This window comes from Megachile rotundata, chromosome 3, assembly GCF_050947335.1.
Source record: "Megachile rotundata isolate GNS110a chromosome 3, iyMegRotu1, whole genome shotgun sequence".
NCBI classification, from domain to species: domain Eukaryota; kingdom Metazoa; phylum Arthropoda; class Insecta; order Hymenoptera; family Megachilidae; genus Megachile; species Megachile rotundata.
In genome coordinates, this window is record NC_134985.1 from 7829537 (window position 1) to 7842407 (window position 12871).

The window sequence follows — 12871 nt, forward strand, 5'->3', positions numbered from 1 at the left end:
GAAAAAGCGGTTACGTCGCGGTTCGACAGCTTAATTAGAAAACGCCATATTCCAGCTACTTTCAAACGGAGTTGAGAAGTATCTCCGACAATCTAACACGAATTTCCACTTAAATTAACGTATATTTGAAAATAAGTTCGTGAGTCATTTGTTCTTCGAATGATTTAATTGTTCTTGAAATAGAAATTACAGGTTTTTTAAGGTAATGAGACATTTATAGATGAATGTTTTATTTGGAGACATTTATAGATGAATTTTTTACGAGGAGACATTTTTATTGGGAATATTTTCCGAATAAAATTTCGTGTTTCAAATAAAACAACTTTCATTTGCTAAATTTATTTGATAATTTTATTTGACAAACTGGTTTAGTAAATTTGTTTGAAGAATTTATTTGACAAATTTGTTTGAAAAATTTATTTGACAAGTTTATTTTATAAATTTGTTCTAAAAATTTATTTGATAATTTTATTTGACAAAATTGTTTGGTAAATTTGTTTGGAAAATTTATTTGACAAGCTTATTATACAAATTTGTTCGAAAAATTTATTTAAGAATAAATCCTTATTTCAGATGAAATTTATGTTAAACTTGAAACATATAGTTTATGTATAATTCAAGATAAATAATTATTTGCGTGCTGACAAATGTAGTACTTCTACTAAAATGTTTGTTCATCAAGTTTGAAGAGCCAAGTTGAACAGTCAAGTTTGGTTCAAAAGTATTTGAACCAGTCTTTATTCTATGTTTGCCAAATGTGTTCAATTTTTATTTTGGTAAAGTATCCTTCATTATGATAATCAAACTTGAATTTCATGTTGCAGATGGAAATGCATAAAAGTACCAACGCCAAGAAGAGTTCTATACGTGGCGACGAGATGACGCTCAAAGAACCTCACAGGTAAATAAATATCCATTATTATATATCACAGATATAATACTGTACATATACTCAGGTATACTCAGGTATAATACTAAAAAATAATACAAAAATATCAAGTATAATAATCATACAAAACACGTGTTAAGTCAACAATTAAGTGGTCTATACAGTTGATGTACATGTATGTAGATACATGGATGTACATATATATACATATGTGGATGTACATATATGGATTTGAGGAGTTTTATACTTGAATAACAAAAAATCACGTGCTCGAATTTGAATAAAATGTATTTCTGAAATTTATCCAGTTCATCGATGCCCAAAATAGTCAGTGGAATGGACCAGTGAGATTAAACGAGCAAATTGCGAAATTGGCAAGCCTTATATATACGATGTTCCTGTTTCAATGGCAACATCGAAGCCAAGTGTGACGTAGCTCGTTGGCACCCAACGATATTTCTTCGATCTAGTATCGAACTGTGAAATCTGCGTGGTACTTTATTTCATCCTTGTTATTTTATTGAGAATGAGAATTTGGGCACTTGAGAATTTTTGGTCATTTAAGAATTTTTGGGGATTTGAGAGTTTAGACATATGGGATGCTGGGACTTTGGGCATTTAAGGGGCTGGAGATTTGAGAATTTGGGGATTTGCGAAATTGCACATTTGAGAATTTGGGAATTTGAAAGTTAGGAAATTTGAGAAGTTAGAAATTTGAGAAGTTGGAAATTTGAGGGGTTGGGAATTTGAGAAGATGAAAATTTGGGAAGGTGGAAATTATTTGAGAAGGTAGAAATTTGAGGGGTTGGAAATTTGAGAAAGTGGAAATTTAAGAGTTACAAAATTTGAGGAAGTGGAAATTTGAGAGTTACAAAATTTGAGAATTTGGAAATTTGAAAATTTGAGATTTTGAGAACATTTCAAGTTGGAAAGAAGGAACAAATTTCGGAAGTTGGAACAAATATTTAAAATATTAATTCAAATGTTAAATGAATTAAAAATTAAAAGGTAAATTTCTACCACTTTACATGAAACAAAAATGTGTATACAAAAGAAGAAAAAAGTGAAACTCTTCAAGACGTAAATTAACTTGCAAACACAACAGCGATAAATAAAACATAAAAATGAAATACTAATGAATCGTCGATTATTTATAATAGGGAAAAAAAAATCAATCTTCTCGGACGAACGTGCCGTTGCGCCATTAAGGATAAGCTTCTACAATGTGTGAGAAAAACGATCGCGTGCAATAATTACTAAATTTATTTATGGTCTATTGCGTGTTAATCCCCTGAGATAACACTATCGATTGCATAACGAGATCTCGGACGATTAACGGAAATGGAAAACCTCGAACAGTGCAATCACATTTCCATTTAATTGTAGGCCTGACCTTATCGCCGCGGTGAAAACGGACGTATTTCGCAAGATATATTGCAATTTTGACCCATTAATTTCTGGAGGTCGCAGATTTATAGCGTTTTTTATTGTTACTTAGATATTGTGAATAGAAATGCAAGTAAATGAATAGATAACAATGATTACAAGGATTATTGCACCTTAATGGGAAATGTTTTATGTTTTGGAACTTTTGGGGATGTTTTAGAGAATTTTGGAGGATTTTATTGTTGGGATTTTGGGGTTTTAGAATTTTGGGATTTCTCAAAGTTGTAACCCCTCATTCTAATTCCCCATATTCCCAAAATCTCAAATTTCCCTTTCTCCAATTTCCACCTTCTCAAATTTCTACCTTTTCAAATTTCCACCTTCTCAAATTTCCAACTTTTCAAATTTCTATCTTCTCAAACTTCCAACTTCTCAAATTTCCACCTTCTCAAATTTCCATCTTCTCAAATTTCCACCTTCTCACTCTTCCAACTTCTCAAATTTTCACCTTCTCACTCTTCCAACCTCTCAAATTTGCAATCTCTCAAATTTCCTACTTCTTTATTTTCCATCTTCTCAAATTTCCACCTTCTCAAATTTCCAACTTCTCAAACTTCCAACTTCTCAAATTTTCACCTTCTCACTCTTCCAACCTCTCAAATTTGCAATTTCTCAAATTTCCTACTTCTTTATTTTCCATCTTCTCAAATTTTCACCTTCTCAAATTTCCAACTTCTCAAATTTCCACCTTCTCACTCTTCCAACTTCTCAAATTTTCACCTTCTCACTCTTCCAACCTCTCAAATTTACAAACTCTCAAATTTCCTACTTCTTTAATTTCTACCTTCTCAAATGTTCACCTTCTCAAATCTCCCAACTTCTCAAATCCCTCAAAATTCTCAAATGCCCAAATTTTCATTCCCCAAATTCTTAAATCTTCAACTTCTCAAATCCTCAAAAATTCGCAAATGCCCAAATTCTCATTCCCTACACTTAATATATCCAAAAAATGTAGACATATAAACCTTCCTTGTAGTTCACAACTTCACATTAAATTTTTAACGAATTTTAACGTTTTGCTCATATTTGCTCATATTTTGTTTCTTAGTTTTTACTGAAATTTTGTTCCAATGTTAATATTAAACCATGTATTATTCAAAATTTGTATATTTTTCTTTGTATGAGATTCAGTATTTTTGAAACGGAAAGGAAGAGTAATTATAGGGTTTGTTTCATGAAATGCGAAATGTAGGATGCTGTGTGGGTTACGAAAAGAAAAATACCCGTTACTCGGAGAATTATAAATAAAGTATGATAAATTGAACGTGTTTTATTTCCCCGCTTATAGTCCCACAAGGAACGTTCGAAATATTTGTTCAGTTTAATAAAAAAAAGCGTTTCTGACTGGTCTTACGAGGCTCACCTTGAAATACAAATGTTTGATCAGACCGTGCATGTTGATACAGGGTTTCTCAAGTAAAGTGTCCTTTCGCGAGTCATTTAATTATTTGTTAGACAATTCTACTATTAATTTTGTAAATACTATTCGAAGTGTTATGCTGAAATTGTTTATCAGATAAGAAATCCTATATAAAACTATCATGAGAGTACAATAAATTGCATACAAAATGATTATGAAAGTGAAATGAATTCCACACAAAATCACCACGAAAGTGAAATAAATTTTACATAAAATCATCACGAAAGTGAAATAAGTTGTCTATAAAATGATCACGAAAGTAAAATAAATTGTAGCTGAAACGTGGAAGTATAAGCAACATACGCTTCGTTTTCTAATCTCAAATATTTCACGCCTCGTTAGCTCCTTAAACAGCGATTCAACATTTCGGAAGCTCGTCATACTTGTTCCAAATATGCATTAGAGTTATCGAATGGTTGTAAAACGAAAGTGTCGAACGAAGAAATATTTCGTTCGGTACTTTTTTACTTACTGCAATGGCTGGGTATCTCATTTGGATTACGTTAGTTTCACCGAAGTAATTCTTAAATTGCTCGTTAGCCAACTTGTTCGGGATTCCGAGTGAAAGTAGAACGCGATCGCGTGTTTCAGCGTCGATACCCGTTTACGTAGAACTATGGTAATTGTAAATCTTGCGAGCAACTGGTTTGACGTTCATGGGAAAAGGTTAGACGCAACTTTATACAGAGGTAGACAGACCGCTGCATTCTAACTGCACTTGTTGCCAGTGTTCTCGAGTTTCCTTCATAAACGAAGTCTCTCGATAATTACAAAGTTTGTCGGACTCTGTGCGACAGCCCAAATAGACAGCCGCCAATTATCATTAATCAAGATCCAGTGATTTATTAGATTCCCGCGTATCAAATGGTTTATGTCGAAAGGCCAAACTAGACTGACACTGGTTTATCGTATAAAACTACCTTGAAATACCACTTGTTCTACGTTAATTTACAATTTGAATATTGTGAAAAGTTACTATAAGCATTTTTCAGGAAAACGTCTACTCCCTTGACAGCAAAAATTCCCTAGACTCCTTACAGACTTTAAAGCTTATTACATTCTCAATTTTTCTGCAAAAATTCCCTATATTCTACAATTTCCAGTTACCTAATTCTTCAGATTCAACATTCCTTATATTTTGTTAAATTCCTTAGACACCTTGGACTCCTTAAATTCCCTAGACTTCCCACACTCCCAAGATTCCCCTCATTCCCTAAATTCTCTTGATTCCCTAGATTTCCCAAATTTCCTAAATCTTAGGTTTCAAATTCCCTAGATTCTAGATTGCCTAGGTCTGAAATTTCCTAGGTTATAAATTTCCTAGATTCCAAATTCCCTAGATTCCAGATTCCCCAGATTTAAAATTCCTTAAATTCCAAATTCCGTACATACACAATTCCTTAAATTGAAAATTCCCTAGTTTCAAAATTCTTTAGATACGAAATTCCCTAGATTCCAAATTCCATAAGTTGAAAATTCCTTTGATGCCAAATTTCTTAAATTCCAAATGCCCTACACTCAAAATTCCTTAAATACCAAATTCTCTAGATTCCAAATTCCTTAGATTCAAAATTCCTTAAATTCAAAATCCCTCAATTGCAAATTCCCTATATTGAAAATTCCCTAGATTCAAAATTCCTTAGATTTGAAATTCCCTAGATTAAAAATTCTCTGGATTCCGAATTCTCTAAATTCCCAATTCCCCAGATTCGCGATTCCCTAGATTCTAATTCTCTAGATTACCAATAACCTAGATTCCAAATTTCCTAGTCTTAAGATTTCCTAGATTCCAGAATTTTCAATTTCCTAGGATCCTAGTATCTTTGATTTCCTAAATTTTTTAGATTCAAAGTTTCCTGCATTCCCATGATTCTCCTTTTCCTTTTTCTGAATTCCCCAGTATTAACAATCTTTTTGGCAATCGCATTTATTGTCCAATGTCAAGCTTGTCAAGTACCAAACCTGTTCCATTTCAATAACAGAGTAATTCATCTGAAACGTCCAATCTCTTAATTATTTTTAGCCTAATATATTTTTGTTAATTTTTTTATTTATAGTCTCATCAACCAGCCTAAATATCTCTCTACCAGCCTAAAGAACTCTCTCAAAAGAAGAAATTCTTTCAAGAATATCAAATATTCTTGCCTACCAATTCAATGACCTACAATGTATCGTATTTCAATCTATGTTCTAAGCATATTACTTTATTCAACAGTGTTCTCGTGTCGTAATCATTTGAAATTCTCTATGTTTCAGAAATGGCAGCACGTACGGAGCTTTTCAATCGAAGGACCCGATTTTGGCGGTGGAAAAAGGATCCGACATGGAAAGCGTACACAACGAACATGGAATTTCCGTTCACCATCCGACCTCGTGAGTTCAATTACTTTGCAACACACGATTCTTATTCGCTCGGACTCGTTCTGCGTGTCCTTCTAACCATTTTTGCCGCGACTTTCGTGCGAACCTTCGGATAAAAGAAGTATACGACACTATGAGCTCATTGTCCATTGTGGGATTTTAAAGGAAGAACACGGTGCGCAGGCTTTATTTGTATGCGTCAGTTCGTGTGTACGTGTGAGCTCCGCAATGTTACTCTGCAAGATAAGTTCCGCTTTGCGGTTCTGCCTTACACACTACACTCACTTTCTGTTACCTACTTCATTTTTATCCTTGGATAGGATTCTTGATGAGGACACCGCGTTTAATGCGAGAAACACGATATACAGATTGGATTACAGTACTGTGATTCGGGAATTATAATTTCTCCCGATGGAATTTCGTGGGAATTTTATGATAGGATATTTGAGAAGTCGTGGAGTGGTTTTTTGTAATTGGACATGTTTTTGAATTTGTATGTTTCTTTATTAAATAACTTTTTAGGTAGGGTAAAAATTCATCAAAATACAAGTTTCAAATTTCTAAAGTTTCAAGTACTTGATAAAATTTATAGGTGCTCAAATAACAAGATGGATGGATTGCACAATTGTTAGAAGTTTATATTTCCTAATTTTTGAATTGCAAAGCTAGAGAATGCGAAAATTATCATTTTCCAAATTTGTGAATCAGTGCAAACCTCCAGTCATGAAACCTCCAAATCCCCAATTTCTCCCAAGTCAAATTTTCATCTTCCAAATCCGAAAATAATTAAAATAATGACCCTTAATTAAGGCCAATATCAATCGTAACGAATAAATAACAGTTTGCGTCCTCCTTCATCATCCTATCAGTACAAGTTTTCCACACAGAAGGAAGGAAGTAATTTCGCGTATTACGATGCCGGATAATTGTAGCTTTCCGTGACGCATCTAAACATCATTTTCCGAGAAGATCGACGTAGGTAAATTCGACACCATTCGACTTCCTCTTTTCCTTCAAGCAACGAGATAATTGTGTGATTCCCGCGAAGCAATTACAGAATACCGTAATGTCTACCTTTTTCAGATCCAGATTCCCTTCTTTCCATCGCTTAATTAACTTACGTAATTAGGGCGTTAAAGTCGAGGAGATGCATCGTAAATATTTCGAATAAGTTGGTAACCTTGCATTCATTCACTGATGAATATTTAAGAGGATGACAAATATTGATAAAATAAACGATGCTCCCAGGAATACTATCGTTCAGATAACAAGGGACACTGTACTTTATGAGTCATTTAATTCTGCGAATTTTTATTGTTTGATAACACAATTGACACAGTTGAAGAATATAACTTTTTACGTTCTATCTGTAAGAAATTTTTTGTGAGTCCAAAATAAATCTTTTCCTATAGAATTACCTTTATTTTTGGTCTACGGTTTGAAGATTAGAAAAATGTTTAATCAAACTTATAGAATTAATTAAAAATTTGAAAAGATATTTTTCTAATTTATTTTATATTTTATAATACAAGTGTCTCGCAATTAGTGTAGGTTCCTGAAATAGTAGCTGAAGCGATTTTGAATAGGATTCCCCTTTGCAAAAATGGGGTTTGAACTCAGAGCGCGAGGATTACGCGTGCGCAGACGCGAGAACGGCAGCTTCGGATAACGCGTAGTTTTCTAACGCGTAGTTATCTAACGCGTGGTAATCCAACGCATTGTAATGCAACGCGTGGTAATCCTACGCGTAGTAATCCAATGCGTAGTAATCCACCGCGTACTAATAGAGCGTGTGGATATCCAACGCGTAGTAATCTAGCGCGACCATATTCTACGCGTAGTAATCCAACGCGTAATAATGCAACGCGTGGTAATTCTAAGCGTAGGAATCTAATGCGTGGTAATCTAACACGTAGTAATCCAGCGTGTGGATATCCAACGCATAGTAATTCAGCGCGTGGATATTCGACGCGTAGTAGTCCAACGCGTAATAATCCTTGCGCTCTGATTGGTCCACGTTTTTCCTTAATAATTCAAAAACGAAGCTTCAAACACCATTTTTGCAAAGGGAAATCTTATTCAGAATCCCGTCAGCTACTCCCCATTTCAGGGACCTACACTAATTGCGAGACACCCTGTACTTCAATGCGTTTCTGTTAAGTTTGTCACTAAAAATTTTAAGTATTCTTTGTCTAATTAATTGAAATTATATTTTGAATTATATAAAAATTGTACTCAAAATAAAGTGCTGTAAATACAAAAATAAATTCAAAGTAGATCAAAATTTATAATATAAAATAATATGTAATACCAAATAATATGTAATATGTAATACCATATTACGAATGTTAAGTATGATACGATAAATAATCAGTAACGCGATACAAAGTAGCTCTACATGATCTTAAGAGGTGTTAATAATACAAAATACAGTCTTACAGTCGTAAGTACTTCCTTCATGAAATCATTTCCACCGATTCGAATATATTTAACCTCTGACTCGTCTTTCCTCGAGATCTCAAATTATGGGAACAACTAAATTGTCCACTTTTTTAATTGCAACGGTATTGTTGATATACCGAGACAGGTTCATTCTGACAAAATTATACAGAATCATGTATTATAGTCACGCACGAGGGTAATTTCCTTAATTTTCTAGCAGGCGCAACATTAATGCAAATCACGATATGAAATAATTGGCGTATGTGATTGTGTAAGTTACTTTCATCACAGTATTATATGATTATCGTTGTTATGGTCAACTGAGAAAGTTACTCTCGTTGGAACGTGATGTGATGTTCTACTTAGTCTTAACTCTTTTCATTTCTCTTCCCATGCAATCTTTGATCTCATAGATTATTTTTATTATCTTTCTTTGTAATAATTCATATGTAACACAATTCATATGTGTATAATTTTTAGTATATAGAGTTTTAAATCATATATGCTCAATTTTTGGTCATGTATGTACATATGTAGAATTTTTAATTACATATGAAATAGTTTTGGTTACATATGTATCTAGAATTTTTAATCATATATGAGATAGTTTTGGTCACATATGTATGTAAAGATTTTAAATTACATATGAACCATTGTGTACCAAATTTTAAATTACATATGAGCTATTTTTAGTTACATATGCATATCAAATTTTAAATTACATTTTCACTCACATATGTACATATGTACATATACATTAAATCACACACGAATAATTTTTTCTCACATATGTACCTAAAATATTAAATTACACATGTCTAAAAAATTTTTATACATATGCATATGACCCATTTGTTATCACATACAGGGTGCGGCACCAAAATCCGGACAAATGAAAGATTACTTTCAAACATAATTTTTTTTGTGAAAACGGAAATATTTACAACTTTTTTTTTTACTACATTGTTAATAAGGCTATAAAGAACCCTTTTATTCAATATATCCTTCCTCTGCTTGAATGACTGCTTCCAATCTTGGTCTGAAGCGCTTGTAGGCCCGTTTTAATGCCTCACGGTCCATATCGGCGAATATTGCCTTGATAACGGCTTTCAATGATTCTATGTATGGATGTCTGCATTTGTTGGTGACCCTTTCAACAACGCTCCATACATAATAATCCAAAGGATTTAAACTGGGCTATTAGGAGGTCAGAATTCTTGAGCACGTTGAATGATGTCGGGTGTTCTGACAATATGCTCCTTTGTGTGAGTCTTCCTGGATGGTGTTGCAAAACCTTCGTTTCATTTTTCCGACACATATTTCTTCATGACATCGTATACAGTCGATTTCGGGTACCCGAAGTAACGAATAATTTCTGTTGCTGTACGGCCTGCGCGAATGTTTTCGATAACCGCGGCTCTTCGGTTATATTCTGCGCTTGGTTTGGACATTGCGACTATTATGAAGGTTAGACTGTTTAATACATATTTCAAGTTATTTGGTTGCCAATCGCGAACTTTGCAATAAGTATATGACGGCGAGAAAATTAAATTAAATTTTGTCCGGATTTTGGCGCCGCACCCTGTATATGTATACATATTATAATTTTATGTCACATACGAACAATTATTGTTCACACATTTAAAGTAAAGAATTGCATATTTTGATAGATTTTTCTGAATGATATAAAACTTTGAATTTGGAGCAAGTACTAGTAATATAATAAATAACGTCAATGAGTATGATTAATTACGAACATCGAGGTTAGGCTTTTCTTACAACCGCAAAAGCCGAAGCCGAATCTCGAAATAAATATGTTGGCATAAGTTCTCATTGGTTCGCGTAATTTCTACATTTAACTTGTCATTTAGTGAATCGCTATTTGTCGTGACGTATTAATAGTGTTTTAATAGATTGCATAATTTACGTGATCCATAACATGAATGAGCAAGAATTCCAAAAAATTTGGGCTCCCAAATTTTGCATTTTACAATTCGTTACTTTTAATGTTGATAATGAAGTACAGGGTGGACCTTTTATGGTGTTACTAGCTTTTTGCCAAATTGGAAGTTTTTTAATTTAGGAATTTTGTAAATTTTCAGATTTGGGAAATTTGGAATTTTGGAAATTGGGAATTTGGAAAAATCATAAATTCTGAAATATGGAATTTGGAAAATTTGGTAATTTGGAAATTTGGAAAATTAGAAATTTAGAATTTTGGATTTTTGGAAATTTTGACATTTGGAAAATTAGAAATTTGGAATTTTGGAATATTGGATTTTTGGAAATTTGAAATTTGGAATTTTTGAATTTTGGATTTTTGGATTTTTGGAAATTTGGAAATTGAAAAATTAGAAATTTGGAAATTTGGTAAATTAGCAATTTTGAAATGTAACGAATATATTTTTTTTTAATATTTATCCTCGATACATCTCATCCAATTTAAGAGTGTCTTGTAGAAATATGAATGAAAGAATCATGGAGAATTTACAAAATACAACGGTTGTCTTTCATCGAGTAGTTTATCAACGAAAAGCTGGCCAGAGTTGACAGCAAATTTCCCAAGAATTCCCGTGCGAGCTAATTTAAAATCACCGGCGAATGAACCGACCGAGTTCGAAAACGTTGGCTTATGTCTGTCTCGTCGCAAAATTTACACCTTGCGTAAGCAGGAACGGGCCTAATTCATAAACATCATTAGTTGTATCATTGCTCGTCATTTGTTCGAGAAACAAGGAAAGGTGGAAGCGACGAAAATAAAGTCGGAAGATTCATTTCGATATTTGTGACTCGAAATTCTATAAATAGTCCCGACGAATTTTAAATCTCGTCCTGGACCGTGAAATAGTAAACAGATCTCGGGACAAGAAACAAGATTTTGTTTATACGATAAATATACCTACTGCATGATACAGCAATCAAGGTTTTAATACAGGCTTAGTCATTCGTGTTATAAGATGTTTTTTAAATTGTAAGAATGTTTTGTCATTTTTGAGTAAATTGTTAATCAATTGTGTTAAATTGATCGTGATAGGATGAATTAAATACATTGATTTTATATTTGTTTTAATTCGTTGATTAAGTTTATTGATTGAATTAGGGTGAATTTAATAAAATTGTCTTTTAGAATTAGTTCAATTTATTGATTAAGATTACTGATTGTATTGGGATGAATTCAATAAAACTAACTTTTAGAATTAATTGAATTTATTGATTAAGTTCATTGATCGAATTAGAGTGAAATTAATAAAAGCTACTTTTAAAATTACTTAAATTTATTGATTAAGGTTATTGATTTAATTAGGGTGAATTTAATAAAACCGTCTTTTAGAATTAATTGAATTTATTGATTAAGGTTATTGATTTAATTAGGTTGAATTTAATAAAACTGTCTTTTAAAATTAGTTCAATTTATTGATTAAGATTACTGATTGTATTGGGATGAATTTAATAAAACTAACTTTTAGAATTAATTGAATTTATTGATTAAGTTCATTGATCGAATTAGAGTAAAATTAATAAAAGTTACTTTTAAAATTACTTAAATTTATTGATTAAGGTTATTGATTTAATTAGAGTGAATTTAATAAAACTGTCTTTTAGAATTAATTGAATTTATTGATTAAGGTTATTGATTTAATTAGGGTGAATTTAATAAAACCGACTTTTAAAATTGATTGAATTTATTGATTAAGTTTGTTGATTGAAATAGAATGAATTTAATAAAACTGTCTTTTAAAATTAGTTGAATTTATTGCTTGAGTTTATTGATTGAATTAGGGTGAATTTAATAAAACTGTCTTTTAGAATTAATTGAAATTATACATTAAGTTTATTGATTAAATTAGTTCTATTTATTGCTTGATTGTATTGGTTGAATCACTGTATACACCTTGAAGTATATAACACAATTAATCATTGGATAAGTAAAACGAATAAATCGAGTAAAACGAGAATGAAATATAAATCGTGCGTCATCTAAATATGGCTGACACGCCGGCCAGTGAAATATGTTTGGAACTGCGTTATCTGATGCACTGTAACAGCTGTACAGCTTAATTTTCTCGAATATGTGTAACAGTATATTTATAATGGCTGAATTATTGCAGGTACCTAGAAACAATGATGCACCTGTTCAAAGGTAACGTCGGATCCGGCATATTTGCGTTAGGGGATGCTTTCAAGCATGCCGGACTAGCGCTGGCACCACCGCTTACGATCTTCCTTGGGATTATTTGTGTTCATGCGCAACACATTCTGGTACGTGGATTCAAATTAAAAATTTTTCTCTTTTACCAAAAAAGGAAGAAGGT

At 32.4% G+C, this 12871-nt stretch overlaps 1 protein-coding gene across 3 annotated transcripts in view; it reads left to right on the top strand.

The window, feature by feature from the left end:
- Window positions 1-12871, top strand: part of LOC100882042 (proton-coupled amino acid transporter 2) — a 46923-nt gene that overhangs the window by 25277 nt on the left and 8775 nt on the right. For 2 of the 3 annotated variants that reach the window (XM_076529991.1, XM_003704737.3), the window contains exons 2-4: window positions 825-901; window positions 6012-6128; window positions 12668-12818. In XM_076529991.1, the coding sequence (XP_076386106.1) occupies window positions 825-901; window positions 6012-6128; window positions 12668-12818 (345 nt within the window). Of the gene's footprint in view, window positions 1-824; window positions 902-5816; window positions 5924-6011; window positions 6129-12667; window positions 12819-12871 lie in introns of those variants that run through there. The other variant, XM_076529992.1, reaches the window with a different exon arrangement.